Source organism: Asparagus officinalis, chromosome 4 (assembly GCF_001876935.1).
Source record: "Asparagus officinalis chromosome 4, Aspof.V1, whole genome shotgun sequence".
Taxonomy (NCBI): domain Eukaryota; kingdom Viridiplantae; phylum Streptophyta; class Magnoliopsida; order Asparagales; family Asparagaceae; genus Asparagus; species Asparagus officinalis.
This window is the reverse complement of record NC_033797.1, coordinates 112629979-112648567: the sequence shown is the minus strand read 5'-3', so window position 1 is coordinate 112648567 and position 18589 is coordinate 112629979. Positions and strand designations below refer to the sequence as shown.

The window sequence follows — 18589 nt, the reverse complement described above, 5'->3', positions numbered from 1 at the left end:
AACCGTATTTTCTAATAGGGTGGCTACGTGAGTTGTCAAAATGGAGTATGGAGGGTACAAGATTCACTTGCTATATCGCGGGCGATAGGTGATGAGAGCTTGAAGAAGTGGATAAGCTCTGAGCCTGAGACATCAAAGATTCATCTCACACCAGATTACGAGTTTCTAATAATAGCCTCTGATGGATTGTGGGATAAGGTATTTACATAGCCTACTATTCATTTATGTTTGTTATTTTCTTCGGTCCGATCGATTATATATTATATAATCTCTAATTCGTTGTATTTTGGCGTGTTCATATATAGGTTTGTAATCAGGAGGCAGTGGACATTGTTTTGAGACACAAGGAGTACTCTATTCAATCTTCTTGCAAAGCGCTTGTTGATCTTGCTTCTAGTAGAGGGAGTAGGGATGATATTACTGTCATGTTGGTAGATTTTCAAAGTTTTCTTTAGAGTTTGACAAAGAGATGGTCACTTACTAGCTTTAGTGTAGATATTTTGTTGGGCATCAAGGATGAGAATGAGGAGCGACTTTTACTTAAAGAGGAAAAATATAGCAGTAGTTAGACCATGAATTAAGTGTCATATTTGTACAGAAAACACTGTCAATATTTTGCACCCCGTAAGTTCACTTTTTGGTGGAGAAACGGAGGTGACTTAGATTGTTTACCTTTCAAAATTATAGCGTAGTCAATAATATTTGTTTCAGCTATTTTAGAAAATAAATACTATTATCTCCACCCCATCCTCTTATGTCTACAGTGTGGTGGATAACTATGACTCCACCCTTTTTGAGTTTTAGGGGGTAAGTTATAGGATAATACCCCCATTCAAGATAATGATGGCTACGAGTAAATCCAGTCACAAGGTAAATGAACTTAAGGGCCTGTTTGTTTGCACGAAAGTAGCAAAGAAGTAACTAAAGTAGAGGAAGTTTCTCTACTTCAAGCAAAAAATTATGTTTGTTTCTCCGAAAAGACCACTTCAGCTACTTCCATAAATGCAGATGTGGCGTCTAGGTGACACTCCTACTTCCTAGATTTTTTTCCCACCATTCAAAGCTCAGAAATAGAGGGAAAGTTGATAAAAAGTGGGGTCCACTTAAATTAGAGATTTACCTAGGACAGATGATTTTAAATAATATATCCAATTTCTATCCAAACAAACAAATAATTAGGCCCTGTTTAGCAAAGGGTTAAGGAAGAGGGGTTAAAGAGAATGATTAATGTACTTAGCCCATTCGATAATCTGAAAGGCTAAATTATTAACCCGTTAAATAAGTTTTATTTTAGCCATTGTGATCAGTTTTAGTGTTTGGGAATAACAATAATTTTGACTATTTTCTTTATAATTAGAAGGGTTAACTCTTAATCCTTCTAAATAGGAGTATTAGTAAACCCCTCGTTTTGAGGGGTTAACTCATTTTAATCCCTCTAGAGGGGTTAGCTTAACCCTTCTATATTATTTATGTTTGACAAATTATGGAGGGTTAACTCACTTTAATCCTTGTATAGATTTTTTGTGTTTGGCGGGTTAAGAAGGGGTCCTTAACCTCTCACTTAACTCTTTGCCAAACGGTACCTAAAAGAAGATGATGAAGTACTATTTTCGCTACTTCTAAAAATATATGAAACAAACAAAATAAGTACTACTTCCGTTACTTTCTACTTCATAATTGAGGAGGTTACATCTTTGAACCACTTCTTATTTCTAATAGTTACGTCCATCCAAACGGGCCCTTATTTGCGTAGCAGATTTCAATATTATCCATATTCAAAGAGGATCAGTTTTCAATAGGATTCACAACTCTAGCAATTTGTTAGTGTTCATAAGGATTAGAAAGATCCAATCATAGTCATATGGAGAAGAGATTTGATGCCACCTGCAATTGGAATGCACAGGCACGGGAATCTCCTGGTTGCAGCTTTTAGTTGCTTGTTTTCCTAGAAATTGCAGATTTTTTTGACTAGTATAATTAGGACTGTCCAAATGGGCTTTGGGTTTGGATCCAGCCGGGGCCCAAACATGGCCGGGCACGAACCTGGCTCGGGCTTGGATAAGGCCCGGAAAAGTCGGGTTGGCCGATCTTCGGGCCCAGGTCCGGGTCGAGGTGGTGAAGCCCGACCTAGCCCAACCCGTGTTTGTACATTATATAATATTTATATTATATATATATATAATATATATATATATATATATATATATTATATATATATATGATATATATATATATATATATATATATATTACTTGTACCAACAGAAAAAGTTGTACTTGTAGTGATGTGTCACATCCCCCTCCGCTCATTAAAATATGGGACCACATCACATGGTAGTGGGTGGATGAGGATGTGACAATCACTACCAAGCACAACAATTTGTGCTTGGTACCAAGCATCCATTTTTCTCATATATATTATATATATATATATATAATATTATATATATATATATATATTAATATATATATATATATATGGGTAAACTGAACCTAAGGTGACTCCCTAGGTTAACCTAAGATACGCGATCTCAGCATTAATCTCAAAAACCCAAAATAATCTCAGCCCTCCATCAATAAAAATCTCAAAAGAAAAACAAAATTTCTAAAATAAACACCCTATTTGATGACCGCATCTCCTCAAAAGCCAAAAAAAAAAACACGATTCTCTCCTCAACAGCCGCTCGACCTCACCGACTCTCCTCGACCTCACCGTCGACATTCGCCGTCTCCTCGACCGCGACCTCACCGTCGTCGTCTTGTCTCCTCGACTCTACCGTCCAGTGAGATCGCTGGCGCTCCCTTGACCTCGCCGTCACATCCGTCGTCCGTCCCTACTTAGCGTCGGATCACGCAACCGTCGTCTCCTCGACCTCGTCGTCGTCTCTCTCGACCTCGTCGTCGTCTCTCAGACCTTGACCTCCAGCGAGATCGCCGCCGTCTCCTTAACCTTGCTGCCGACATCTGCCGTCCGTCCCTACTTCAGCGCCGGATCACGCCGCCACCTCACCCTCGACATCCGCTCGCGTCGCCACCATCCGTCCCCACTTTAGCGTCGGATCACGCCGCCACCTCGCCCTCGACATCCGCTCAGTGTCGCCGCTGTCCGCCCATGCCTCACCACCGCCGCGAAGGTCGCTGAGCCTCCACGTCCCCTCTCTCTAATCCTTTCCAGCACCGAGATCTGGCGCCGCCGAAGCTCACCGCCCCCACTCAGCGTCGCCGCCGGCTCATCGCAATTGGCACCCATCATCGAGGTCAGCCCTCAGGTCTCCTCAAAGCCCTTATCGATAGTTATGAACTTCTTAACTTGTAAATTCTTGTTGATTATGGGATATGAATTATGAATATGATCATTTTTTTTAGTTTAGATTTTAAGATAGGATTATTGTTAATTGGATATGAATATGATCATTCCGTTATTGGTTTAAACTATCATAATGAAATTGTTTAGTGAGATTGAAAGATCAACTTGATGATGATTTTCTAAAGATTCTGAACTTCTTATATGTGTTGATTTGATAGCTTGTATGGACACTCCAACAATTCTCTCACATGATACAACAATGGATAAAGATAAAAACAAACTTATAAGCATTGACCTTGAAAGCGAGGACCATGATCTACTATATACAACAAGTTTTTTTTCTCTCAGGTGATAATATCTTATTGTTTATAGCGTACTACTAACTAATAACATATACTAAAATAGTTGTCTTTTAGTATGAGTTTTATATGTTTTGTTTTTCTATTTTTATAGGCATTCGAGCATGAGGAGAATGTTGATGAACCTATTGGCGTTAAAAATGGTGAAGGTAATTTTGTTGTTGATCTATATATCGGAATGGAGTTCTCTACTCATGATGAAGCTTATAATTTCTACAATGCATACGCCAGACTTAAGGGATTTGATGTTCGCAAGGGTCACACAACTTGGTCGAGAAAGAAAGATGCAGTCATATCTAGAATATTTGTATGTGACATGGAAGGCTTTAAATTTTTAAAAGATAAAAGAGAAGATGGTCGGAATATAATTCGAAAGTTCGATACAAGATGTGGATGCAATGCAAGGATGATTATTGGTCTCGATAGAAGCACTAAAAAATGGGTGGTCCGAAGTTTAAACATTAATCATAATGGTCATCCATTAACCACCCCAAATCGAGTAAAGAAGCACTAGTCACATCGGACACTTTATCGAGCTCAATCGACTAAAAGGTTGATAGACAATCAAGGTTTACAGCCTTCTACAATTTGTAAGATTGTAGACGTTGCTCATGGAAATGAGCAAGACTCTCTCACTCAACAAGAATACCAAGCAAAACTTAGAATTAAATGAAAAAATAATGCCGGCCATGAGTGCGTGAGCATATTCATCAATTTCAAGAGAAAAAGGTATCTGATCCTTAATTTTACTTTGCACTTGATTTAGAAAATGATAAGACGATGAGAAGTGTTTTTTGGATGGATGGTAGGTCGAGGACTTCTTACTTGCAATTTGGAGATGTTGTTTGCTTTGATGTTACATATAGAACGAACAATTTAAAATTGTCGTTTGCACCATTTACGGGCGTTAACCATCATTGACAATCTACTCTATTTGGGTGTGTGTTACTAGCCGATGAAACGGATGAGACATTTATATGGTTATTTAGCTAATGGTTAAAATGTATGTCGGGTATAGCACCATCAACAATCATCACTGATCAAGATATAGCTATGTGTGGAGCAATTCACAAAGTTTTTCTTTAAACTCATCATCGCTTTTGTTCTTGGCACCTTCATAGGAATGCCTTACAAAATCTTCAATTAATGCATAATGATTATGGTGAAGATATGGGTATAAAGTATAACAAATGGTATTGGAATAAATCAGAAGAAAAATTTGTAAAGCGTTGGGAAGAAATGAGGGACAAATATGATGCAGATAAAAGGAATTGGTTAGTAAATTTATACAATCATCGATATCATTGGGCTCCAGTGTCTCTTAAAGATACTTTTACTGTAGGAATGATATCTACTCAGCGGAGTGAGGGAATTAATAATTTTTTTAACCATTTTGTGAATGCAAATACCGAGTTACATGATTTTGTTAAGCAATATGATAATGCTATCGGAGCTCACCGAGCCGCTGAACTTGAGCAAGATTTTAAGTCCACAAACTCAGTTCCTACATTGATAATTGGCCGAGCCGCTGAACTTGAGCAAGATTTTAAGTCCACAAACTCAGTTCCTACATTGATAATTGAACATCACATTGAAAAACAAGCTAGGGAGAATTATACAAAGAATATGTTTACTATCTTTCAGAAAGAACTCAAGGATAGTTACTTCATGCTTCATGAAAGGTTGTCTAAGGATAGCGCAAGTGCTACTTATGTCGTTTGGAATAGAGATAGCGAGGCTAAAAGCAAGAAGAGGGTAAAGCAACATGTTGTTTTCGATGCATCCAAAGATAAAAGAATTAAGTGCTCTTGTACGAAATTTGAGATGGAAGGTATATTATGCAAACATAGCTTGCACATTTTAGTAAAGAAGCAAGTATTAGAAATTTCCATCAAGATATATTATGCAATGATGGACAATTAAAGCAAGACATGTTAGTTGCGGAGTTGTTAGAAATTACATTTCAAATAGTGAAAACCAACTCTCTATCATTAAACATTGGGCCCTTAGGAGTAGATGTAACAAGGCACTAGAAGATACATTAACTTCAAGTACACTTCATGATAAGTTTAGTGCTTTTTTAGACTCATTTTTTGAAGAAGTTGATACTTACAAGAAAGAAATGGAACATAACGACAATGAAATTGAGAGCAATGCCAGCAATAAGATGCCTACTTCATCCATACCCATCTCTGTAGAGTAAGCAACTCAAATCACTATCATGATATGGATAAGCCTATTGCTATGAAGTGACAACCAGCACAAGCTACTAGAATTAAGTCCGGAATGGAGATAGCACAAGAAAAGAACATAAAAAAACAAAGATTTTGTGGATTTTGTAAGAGAAAAGGACATTATATAACGAGTTGTCCATTAGCTAAGGTATTATATTTAATCTTGTTTTAATATTTTTTTAACTTTAAGATACATTTGTCATGATAAAGTTGTGCTTTTTTTGTAGATGAAAAATATTACAGGTGGTGGTCAAGAAAGTTAACAGAGGGCCAAATCAAAGTTAATGGTGGGCCAAAACAAAGCATGTGTTTCTGAAGAATGTTGATAATTTGAATTAAAGTTTATGAACATATGGATGATTTGGTTGTATGGATTAATCATGTATGGATGATAATTTGGTCGTATGGATTAATCATGTATGAATGATAATTTAAATAAATTTTATGTATGTATGGATGATTTGGTTGAATAGATGATAATGTGGTTATATGGATTAATCATGTATGGATGATAATTTGAATTAAATTTTTTCTAGATCTATGAGGTACAAATTTTTTTCCAGATCTATGAGATACAAAATGTGCATAAGTTGGTACAAAAAATGAATAAGTTGGTAGAATTTTTTTCTAGATCAATGAGGTGCAAAACATACCTAAGTAGGTACAGAATATGCATAAGTAGGTACAAAATTTTAGCCAATGGTTACAAATTTATTTCCAGATCAATTAGGTACAAACCTTGATTAAGTGGGTACAATAAATTTTTTCTAGATCAATGAGGTACAAAATGTGCCTAAGTAGGTACAAAATATGCATAAGTGGGTACAAAACTTGAATAAGTGGGTACAATAATTTTTTTAAGAACTACGAGGTACAAAACATGCCTAAGTAGGTACAAAACGTTCATAAGTAGGTACAAAACTTTAATAACTAGGTACAAATATTTTTTTAACTTTCAATGAGGTACAAAATATGCATAAGTACAAATTTTTTTCCAGATCAATGAGGTACAAAATGTGTCTAAGTGAGTACAAATCTTGAATAAGTGGGTACAAATTTTTTTTTCAAGAACTACAAGGTTCAAAACGTGTCTAAATAGGTACAAAACGTCCATAAGTAGGTACAAAACTTTAATAACTAGGTACAAATATTTTTTTAACTTTCAATGAGGTACAAAACGTGCATAAGTACAAATTTCTTTTCAGATCAATGAGGTACAAAATGTGCCTAAGTAGGTACAAAATGTGCATAAGTAGGTACAAAACTTGATTAAGTGGGTACAATAATTTTTTTCAAGAACTACGAGGTACAAAACATGCCTAAGTAGGTACAAAACGTTCATAAGTAGGTACAAAACTTTAATAACTAGGTACAAATATTTTTTTAACTTTTAATGAGGTACAAAACGTGCATAAGTACAAGTTTTTTCCAGATCAATGAGGTACAAAATGTGCCTAAGTAGGTACAAAATGTGCCTAAGTGGGTACAAAACTTGAATAAGTGGGTACAAAAAATGAATAAGTGGGTACAATAAATTTTTTTCAAGAACTATGAGGTACAAAACGTGCTTAAGTAGGTACAAAACGTCCATAAGTAGGTACAAAACGTCCATAAGTAGGCACAGAACTTTAATAACTAGGTACAAATATTTTTTTAACTTTAAATGAGGTACAAAACGTACATAAGTACAAATTTCTTTCCAGATCAATGAGGTACAAAATGTGCCTAAGTAGGTCCAAAATGTACATAAGTAGGTACAAAACTTGATTAAGTGGGTACAATAAATTTTTTTCAAGAACTACAATGTACAAAACGTGCCTAAGTAGGTACAAATTGTTCATAAATAGGTACAAAACTTTAATAATTGGGTACAAATATTTTTTTAACTTTCAATGAGGTACAAATTTCTTTCCAGATTAATGAGGTACAAAAGTAGATTGCCAACATTCAAAATTGTCACTTCCACTTATCTATAAAGTATCATCCACATAATGTCATCCACATATTGCATACAAAACACACGCCATGGTGAAAATTAAAATAATATTTACGAAAAAGGTGAATCATGTGCATACAAGAGAGCTGCACAAAACTTTGCTCTATACTTTGCACAATCTCCTTCTGAAATTGTTATCGACTGCTTTTCGACAATGTTGTTAATGAATTCAATCATAAAGATCCCGCAATCTAAAGTTCTGCATTTAAGAAAAAAAATACAATATTGAAAATGACTTTGAGAAAAAATAAACATTTACATTAGAAACGTGAAACACTTACGGTCCTTGTTGTGGCGTGGCAACTGACTCCAGAACATGATGCTCTAATTTTCTTAATCTCCAATTACTCTGTATGAAACTCATAAACTTATTTCTAAATTTTGTAGCATCGGCGGTATAAATGAGGGATTTGATTGAGGAGTAGTGATAGAATTTTTTCTCCTCTCTCACTAACTCTACCATGTGCCAATGTCCGGACCTGACAATCGGGATCAGAATTCTTTCACACTCCAATAACTTCTGCTGAGAAACATTTTCCTTCATTCGTTTTGCCACCATTTCAAGATTTCCATTCAAAAATACTTGCTAAAAGATGCCTCAATGTCAACAATGTAATGTTGTATAATAATAAAAACCACAAACTAATGAAATAACATGGATATACTTACTGCAAGTCAATGTATTGTGACATGTATCTTTTGATCATAACTATTAGTTGCTTCAATCTTGTTCCAAAGCCGAATAACATATGCATCAATCACCTACAAAATTTACCATGAATGAATAAAATAGTTAATATAAGTGATTTTATATACAACAACAAACAAAGCATAACACAAATGTTTAGAACCTACATCATCACTGAGTTCACCTCCTGTTAATAGTTTATAAGCATCTAAGCGATATGCGCTTGCTTCGGTACACTTCCAAATGTACGTATCACTATATGCAAGTACATGGTGAGAAAATTGCAACACAAATTAAGTAGTTTCAAAGATTATTATTAGAATAAGTCAGTAACATATACCTGGTAATTTTCGATTGTAGAAAGTCTTCAATCAATTTGTCCTCATAATCATAGACAATTACCTTACCTAGATAGTCGAGAGATGTAGGTATTGTTGGCCTTCTTGTTTTGATGATGTTTAACAAACAATTTATAACTAATGTTGTTTGTCTAGTGCTTGTGTTATCTATTCATTGTAGACAAACAACTTGTTGGAGGATGGATGGAATTGCGCTTCAACGATCATATCCAAAGGAGGTTGGCGGAATGTCGGTGAAGCCTTGCAAATTCAAAGTTAAAGATCAAGTTCAAGCTTCATCCGCATGTGTACCAAGTTGAGCTTCAATGAAGATCAAGATCAAGCTTGGGTATATTTAGTATAGGTTTATATTATGTGTGTTATATACTCTAAGCTCAATATTATATTCACACACATATTTATTAGTTTCTTAGTATATATATATATATAGTTATATACATATACATCTTGGTTTTTAGTTTTATCCACAAACAAAGTTTTTACAAATAAATTCCAAAAAATGTGTATACATGCTTGTTTTCTATGTGGATAAGTTGTTTTGGTTTAATTTCATAGATATGAAACAAATATATTTTCATATACATACTCATACGTTTTACTTTCTATTGTATTTGTGAAAATATTGTTTTCTTGGTTTATAGACTTAACAATAATCATATACATCTTTTATTAAGTCTACAAAATCATTTTGTAATGTTTCAAAACATGGTTAAGCTAAAATGTCAAGATTCATATGTTTACATTTTCATGTTTTGGACTATTTTGTAAAATGATGGTATTTCTCATTTGGGAAGTCTTTTTAGAAAACCAGTTTTTGTAGCATGTGTATTATCATGTCTACAATCATTCCCCAAAGTTTTACATTTTTCTGAATTTATTTGATATTTTTAAACAGGGTTTTAAAATCAGCAAAACAGTTTTTGAATATGTCAGATTTCGGTCGACCGAACATGAGTTCATATTCTCACTGGGCGACAGAGAGTCTGTCGGTCGACCGGTCCGGTCGACCGAAAAACTCCATCGGTCGACCACACCGGTCGACCGACGATGATCCAGAAAGTTTTCTTCGTGGTTTTGCTCTCATCGGTCGACCGACGGGATTTTCGGTCGACCGACAATATGACCGTTGTCTTTTAACGGCTCTTTCTCTGAGCTGTTTGCTGGGGTTTTTGGTCATTTCGTTTTGGGGTTTTTGGCTGAGCTTTGAGTGGGTATATATACCCCATTGCTGATGTCTTTTCAATCTAACCAAGAGAGTTTAAAAACAAGTTTAAGAAAGTTTTAATCAAGGGTTTATGTTTGGTTTAAGTGTGTTTATAAGCTTTTAAGCATTTGAGTGTTTCGATTTTGTGAATCAAATTCCACAAGAGCTTGAGGAGATTATCTATTGAAGTTTGAGCTTCCAACTATCATCCCTCCATCTCTTGTTATCAAATTGAGAAGTTTTCTAAACTCAAACTCTAGCTTTACATTTATATACTTGTTTGATTATCATTGTTCTTAAGCTAGATTTTATATTTGAGTTTAGTTTGATTTTGATTTATATCTCTTTGTTCACACACAACCTATTGAGCTTATTGTATTTACATTCATAGTATAATTTAGGGTTGTGGGTTTGTGACATTGAGAGTGAGCTTAATTGAGTTCTCATCTTGTTAGAGAGAACAATCATTTGTTATATTGTGCTTATTGTGAGAATCACTTTGTAATACACTTGTACACCGAGTGAGGAGTGTGTGGTGAGAGTCGGGGATCGTCCCAAGAGGAGTGGCGTCGGTTGACGTGCCTAGGGAGAGGTTGTAACCGAGCACTTGAGGGAGACACGGCTAGGTCCAACACTTAGTGGGTGTAGAGTGTGATTGCAAGAGTGTGAGTTGTAGAGTTTTCGGTTAGCTAGAAAACCGAGTGTGTAGAAGAAGTTCCGGCTTCCAAACCGGATTGTGTTAGTGGATTTCTCCCCGGGAGTGGGGAGCGGAGACGTAGGACGGAAGGTCCGAACTCCGTGATCATATCTTGTGTTTGAGTGTGCTTTGGCGTTTATTTATACTTGTGTTTATAATTCTTGTCGCCATTGTCATTAGCTCATTATTTATATGATCCACTATCTAGTTCACATTGTTTACCCCTTGTGTTAGTTTATATATCCTTGCATATATATATATTTCATCATATAGGATATATCTCATTGTTTACATTGCTTATCCTAGCTCATATATCTTGTGATATTTCATACTTGCTAGGATAACTTGTTAATTAGTTTTTAATTGGCATTTAATCGGATTAGATTAGCATAAGACCCTAATCACCCCCCCTCTAGGGTCTAACAATTGGTATCAGAGCTTGGTGCTCTTTGATTTAAGGTCTAATCGCCTTGAGTTAAAGATCCAAGTTAGCTTATTGTGCTAATCTAATTTTGAGCTTTATTTGTATCTTGCTTGCCTTTTATATTATGGATATGCATGGTTTAGGTTATGCCATTAATATTGCTCCTAGGTTAGATAATTTCCCTTATGCCCAATGGTGTGTTAGATTTAAACTTTTTGTTCAATCTAAACACTTTGATTTATGGGAAATTATAGATGAGGCTTATATTGTGCCCACTTTGGAGAAATCCAAGTGGAATAAAAATGATCATCGTATGTTTACTATGAACAACATTTTGTTAGAATATTTGCTAAATGCTTTTAACTCATCTATGTCTAACAAGTTTGTTCATGTTGATAGTGCTTACACCTTATGGAAATTAATTGAAGCACATCAAGGGGACTTGGAGGCGATCCAACAAGTTTTGGCGGATCCGGCTTCAAGTTCATGTGGAGCATCATGCACACGGCCACTAGGCGATAGCCCTAGTGAGGTTTGCGAGTTCGAACCCGATAATGATTTATCTAGTGATGAACTTGCTTGTGCATATGATAGATTAATGCATGCCTACACTAAGTTGCATAATAATTTCATTGATCTTAAAAGCAAGCATGTTAATTTAAAATCCGATCATGAATTGCTAGCATCAAAATTTGATACTATTGCTAAAGATAATGTGATCCTTAAAGAAAATAATGAAAAATTAAGTTTGTATTTATATAACCCTTCGGGTTTATTGGGTGTTTATTCCCAAATCAAGTTTACCGGATGCTAAAATGATTATATGGGTTGGAACAAGCTCAAGAGCTTGATATAATTGTTGCCTCTCTTAAAAATTGTGTTTTGATTTGTTGCTTTTGAATTCATTATAATTCACTTATATGATGATATTTATGTGTTTGTGCTAATGGATCATCTATTCGTGCTTTATAATGTATTCTATGAGTGGTTTGATCAAGTTATGTAAAGAAAATTTTTCTTTATTGATCAAACATTGTTTTTGAATATAAACTTTGATTTATGATTTCTTTTGGTTGATTTGTTTTCATTTGAAAACTTTTTGCATGATTCTCATGTTCCTCTTCTTTTGATTTCATAAATCTATTCTTTTATATGGTTTTTATATTTTTTGTGTTAATGAGACACTATTTTCATATTGACATATTTATATGTGTTCTCATTATCTTCATGTATGTGAGTAAATTTTTAGCATATTCATGTATGCTTGCTCACATATGTTTTGCCATGATCTTCTTTGCATATATTCTATATGGCTTTTTGATAGGGGGAGTAATCCCTATACTTGTTTGATACTCACCTATGCTTTATGATAGGGGGAGCTTTCGCTCTCTTATTCTTTTGTCCCCTTTTTGATGTTGTCAAAGGGGGAGAAATATTGTGAGTATACATTTATATGCATGTGTATTATCTTTTATATATACACTTCCTTTCATGCATATATTCCTTTTTGTAAATTGTTTGTCATCATCAAAAAGGGGGAGATTGTTGGCCTTCTTGTTTTGATGATGTTTAACAAACAATTTACCACTAATGTTGTTTGTCTAGTATTTGTGTTTTCGTATTTATTGTAGACAAACAACGTAGTTGGAGGATGGATGGAATAGAGCTTCAACGATCATATCCAATGGAGGTTGGCGGAATAACGGTGAAGCCTTGCTATTCAAAGTTCAAGATCCAAGTTCAAGCTTCATCCGCGAGATTACCAAGTCAAGCTTATTGAAGATCAAGATCATTGCTTGGGTAATTTAGTTTAGGAATTTATATTATGTGTGTTAGTACTTTAAGCTCAATCATATACGCACATACACGTTTTGGATTTTGTATATATATAGTTATATATATACATATATGTTTTGGTTTGATAGTTTTCAAGTTTTACTATGAAACAAATGAATAGAATTGGAAAATACTATTTTGTTTCATGTTTATATGCCTATATATGATTTTCCCTTTAACAAGCTTATATTTAATGAAATCATATTTAGTGTTTTGAATATATTGCATAGAATATGCAAATTTAGATTATAGACTTCATAACAACATGTTATATCTTTTATCAAGTCTATACAATCATTTCATAAGGTTTCAAAATGTTGTTTAAGTCAAAATATCAAAATATCAATTTTCAGGTTTTCATGTTTTTGAACTATTTTGCAAAATGATGATTTTTCACAAATGGGAAATGCAATTTGGAAAATTCTTTTTGTAACATGTTCATTTACATGTTTATATACATTTTCCAAAGTTTCATAATTTTTGGACTTCATTTGTTATTTTTAACATTTTTCCAAAGTCTTAAAAGTCAGCTTTAAAATCAGGTTTTGAAATGTCTGTTTTCGGTCGACCGCACCGGTCGACCGCTCGTTTGTTTTTTCGTCAGCATGGTCCAGAGAGTTGGTCGGTCGACCGGTCCGGTCGACCGAAAAGCTCCATCGGTCGACCGCACCGGTCGACCGGATAAGTGTTTGCTTGATTTCCTGTTTTCGACCTGGATAACGGTCGACCGAACTTTCCATCGGTCGACCGAATTTTTCCATCGGTCGACCGACGGAATTTTCGGTCGACCGACAATATAGCCGTTGCTTTTTAACGGCTCTTTCTCTGAGCTGTTTGCTGGGGTTTTTGGTCATTTCGTTTTGGGGTTTTTGGCTGAGCTTTGAGTGGGTATATATACCCCATTGCTGATGTCTTTTCAAGTTAACCAAGAGAGTTTAAAAACAAGTTTAAGAAAGTTTTAATCAAGGGTTTATGTTTGGTTTAAGTGTGTTTATAAGCTTTTAAGCATTTGAGTGTTTTGGTTTTGTGAATCACTTCCACAAGAGCTTGAGGAGATCATCTATTGGTGTTTGGGCATTCAACTATTCTCCCTCCAACTCTTGATATATTGAGAAGTTTTCTAAACTCTATTTCTAGCTTTTTTATATATTTGATTATCATTGTTATTAAGCTAGAACTACATTGAGTTTAGTTTTGATTTATATCTCTTTGTTCACACACAACCTTTTGAGCTTATTGTATTTACATTCATAGTATAATTGGGTTGTGAGATTGTGTATCTTAGAGAGTGAGCTTACAATTCGTTCTCATCCATTGTAGAGAACAAACACTTTGTATTGAGCCTTAATTGTGAGGATACACTTTGTAATACACTTGTACACCAAGAGAGAAGTGTGTGGCGAGAGTCGGGGATCGTCCCAAGAGGAGTGGGGTAGGTGACGAGAGGTTGTAATTCCTAACACTTGAGGGAGACACGTCTAGTTCCAACACTTAGTGGGTGTAGAGTGTGATTGCAAGAGTGTTGACTGTAAAGTTTTCGGTTAGCTAGAAAACCGAGTGTGAGGTGTAAACGTTATTCGGGTGAACGTAGAAAACCCGGTTGTGATAGTGGAGATCTCCTCGAGGTGAGGAGCGGGGACGTAGGTCGTGGGGACCGAACCTCGTAAACATATCGTTTTGTTTGTGATTGCATTGGCGTTCTTATTATTGTTTTCATATCTTATATCGCCTTTGTGTATTGCTCATCATATTACCCTATCACTTGTGTAGATTGTTTATTTTACCCTTGTGTTAGTTCATATATCCTTGCTCATATATTTGTAATATCTCATTGATAGGATATAATCATTTGTTCATATTGCTTATCCTAGCTTACGTATCTTGTTGTATTTTATACTTGCTAGGATAACGTATTAATTAATTTTAATTGGCATTTAATCGGATTAGATTAGCATAAGACCCTAATCACCCCCCCTCTAGGGTCTCACAGGTATGAAGCCTTCTTCATTTTTGCACTTATTTTCCCCTCAGAACTATCCAATATTTGGATGACACGTTTCTTCTTTGTGCCTTCCTTTGCTTGATCTAGACGCATATAAGGTGAAGTAACACAGGGTCCATCCTTCCTCTTCCTCTTTCTGACAGCCCGTTTGATAGATGAGGTTTCTCTCTTATTCTCATTACCACCGTCCTCTTTTTGAGAAACATCTCTATGAAGTTGAAATTCATATAATTAACAAAGTGGGTACACAAGAATTATACGAAAAGTATAAAAATTAAAATTGCAAGAGAATTGAAAAAACTAAACTCACCAAGCTTCTTCTAATTTTTTCATGTCTCTTAGGCTCATCACAAAGTCATCATCAATATCGGCTTCACCGGTTTCTTCCAAATTATCATATTGATTAGCTTCCATATCCTCTTTGCTTTTATTTCCAAATATTACATTTCTGTTATCCGTTTTCTCCTTGTTTTTTTAGCATCTAGCACTATGCTCTTCTAATTCTCGTAATTCTATAGTGAGCTCGTTCAACTCGTACGTCTTCTCCATAATTAAGACAATTAATTCAGCTTTCCGTGATTCCTATAAGACAAAAAATACAAGTATTAGTACTTATACTATAGTTGCAGACATAGAACATAAAAAACGAGACATAAAATAATGAACTATGAGAGAGAAGATATGTACAAGTACTATCGGCAATTCCTTATGAATAAGAGGAATATTATCTTGGTTATTATCAGTAAGAAACTTCAGATCTCTATATAATTTGTTCATAGTAGTCCTCCTCCACTTTCCGGTATTCTTCACATAAAAGAGCGGCAGTAACCTTTCAATATCTGAAGTGTACTATAATTCCCCTACTTTTTCATAAAACCAAACCTATAATATAGAAACTATATATTAGCATGTGCATAAACAATAATCATTATCAAATTGAAAAGATATACAAAATAATATTCAAGTTACTCACCAATAAAACGGAGGAAAAACCACCCATGTACCCAGCATTTGAGCGCTGACCTAATCCCCTCATACTAAGAGACTTTTTTGCTTTATTCATCTCTTTGCAAAGAAAAGTAAACACCACATGACACCGATTATATTTCTTCAAAGATGATAATTTCTCCGCATATTTAAATGCCCATAAGGGATATGTCTTACATGTTCGCGGGCATAATATGAAGCCAATAATGAAAGCCACAATAAGTTTCACACATATTATAGGGTCTTCATTATTCATATCTACAATCATCTCTGCCATTCTATCACGTTTCCCCCAAATCACCGTCTTTTTTTCTCATCAGCTTTCTTCTTGCCTTTAGAGCTACTACTCTTCTTCTCCTTGAATGTCTTATAATTCTTTACAAAATTAGTGTAGATTGTATTCGACGCTGTCCCACTCATTTTTTTCAAAATTCCTTCCTTTGGAAAACCGGTAATTTGATGAATATCATCTATACCAAACACACAATTTTTATTCCCAATCATGAAAGAGCATGTATCGGAATTAAAATTCTGAATCAAGCAATCAATTGTAATTTGCTCATTGCTCAAGGATGTGGGTAACTTGAGAAAGTTATGAAAAGGTGTCATCTCTAGGGCTTTTATATGTCTTTTATCCAATATTATTCACTTATCAATTAAATCTCAAAAATAACACAAATTAGACGGAATTCTCAATTGTGTTATCATAGCCCTACAAGAAAATTACAATTTAGAAATAGTTAAAAATTATATATATTTGGGAAAATTAAGACGCATATTAACACAAACAATATACATAAAAATTAAATTGATCCTCGATATGATAATAATCACAATAATTTTTATAAGTTTATTATCACAAACATTATCTCATGCAAGAGGATATATCTCATCAAGCAATGACTTGTTGACACAGACATCAGTAGGCGGAGGCAGCAATTTCAACTTTCGATGCATATTAAAACAAACATTATATCTCAAAAAAAATTTACTTACGACGTTAGAGAATTATTGCATTTAGAAGAGGAAGGCTTTGATTTTGAAGAAATCGAAGGCGTTGACACTTTCAATTTGTTCGAAGTCATGAGGGCTGATCAAGAGGTCGAAGCGAGCTCCAAGCGAGGGGATATCGACGGCGAGTGCGAGCTTCAACGGCGACGCTGAGCATGCATATACTAAAAAGAGAGAAAGCAAACCTGTCGATGTATCGAATATAACTACGTGTTAAAAACATATGATTAATAACCCATCAATTATTTTGAAAGTGAGATTATAAGAAGGTGGTGAAAATCTAATTCTAAATGCAAATCACCAAGATAATCAAGAACATAAACACAGAGTAAAAGTGAACTTTCCTCTCTTTATATCAGGACGGAGATAATTAGTCATTGAATGTACAATATTGTTAGAAGAGAATTATTTATCATTACTTGTTGCCAAGAACAGAATGATCATATTCATATCCAATTAACAATAATCCTATCTTAAAATCTAAACTAAAAAATGATCATATTCATAATTCATATCCCATAATCAATAAGAATTATAAGTTAAGAAGTTCATAACTATCGATAAGGGCTTTGAGGAGACCTGAGGGCTGACCTCGATGATGGGTGCTAAGTGCGATGAGCCGGCGACGACGCTGAGCGGGGGCGGTGAGCTTCGGCGGCGCTGGATCTCGATGCTGGAAAGGATTAGAGAGAGGGGACGACGAGGGGATGTGGAGGGCTCAGGTGACCTTCGACGACGGTGGTGAGCATGGGCGGACAGCGGTGACGCTGAGCAGATGTCGAGGGCGAGGTGGCAGCGTGATCCGACACTGAAGTAGGGACGGATCGAGGCGACGTTTTTTTTGGTGAGCGGATGTTGAGGGTGTAGTGTGTGACATGATCCGACGTGAAGTAAGGGACGTATGGTGGATGTCGACGGCGAGGTCGAGGAAGACGGGGACGATCTCACTGGACAGCCGAGGTCAAGAGACGATGACGGCGTGATCCGGGCGCTAAGAGGGACGTGACGGTGGATGTTGATGGCGAGGTCGAGGAGACGGCGGCGATCTCACTGGACGATCGAGGTCGACGTCGAAGAGACGACGACAAATGACTACGAGACGAGGAGACGACGGATGTTCGACGGGAGTGTCGATGAGACGGTGGCCGAGGTCGAGGCGGCTGTTAAGGAGAAGATCATGTTTTTTGGGCTGTTGAGGAGAGCGGTCATCAATAAGGCTGTTTAATTTTAGAAATTTGTTTTTCTTTTTTGGGAATTGGTATTGATGGAGGGCTGAGATTATTTTGGGGTTTTTGAGATCAATGGCTGAGATCGCGCATCCTTAGGCTACACCTAGGGAGTCACCTTAGATTCACTTTATTGAGATCGCGCATCCTTAGGCTACACCTAGGGAGTCACCTTAGATTCACTTTTCCCATATATATGAGATCGCGCATCCTTAGGCTACACCTAGGGAGTCACCTTAGATTCACTTTTCCCATATATA

The 18589-nt window shown here is 35.6% G+C and overlaps 2 protein-coding genes across 3 annotated transcripts in view; both read left to right on the top strand.

Moving 5' to 3' along the window:
* The window catches only part of LOC109836089 (probable protein phosphatase 2C 74), a 5028-nt gene extending 4342 nt beyond the window's left edge, over positions 1–686 (top strand). For both annotated transcript variants that reach the window (XM_020404002.1, XM_020404001.1), the window contains 2 exons: positions 19–198; positions 306–686. In XM_020404002.1, the coding sequence (XP_020259591.1) occupies positions 19–198; positions 306–455 (330 nt within the window). In that variant the 3' untranslated portion in view covers positions 456–686. The remainder of the gene's footprint in view (positions 1–18; positions 199–305) is intronic.
* Positions 844–4179, top strand: LOC109839171 (protein FAR1-RELATED SEQUENCE 5-like). The gene is made up of 2 exons (XM_020407602.1): positions 844–870; positions 3760–4179. The coding sequence occupies exons 1-2, from the start codon at positions 844–846 to the stop codon at positions 4177–4179; spliced, it is 447 nt and encodes a 148-aa protein (XP_020263191.1).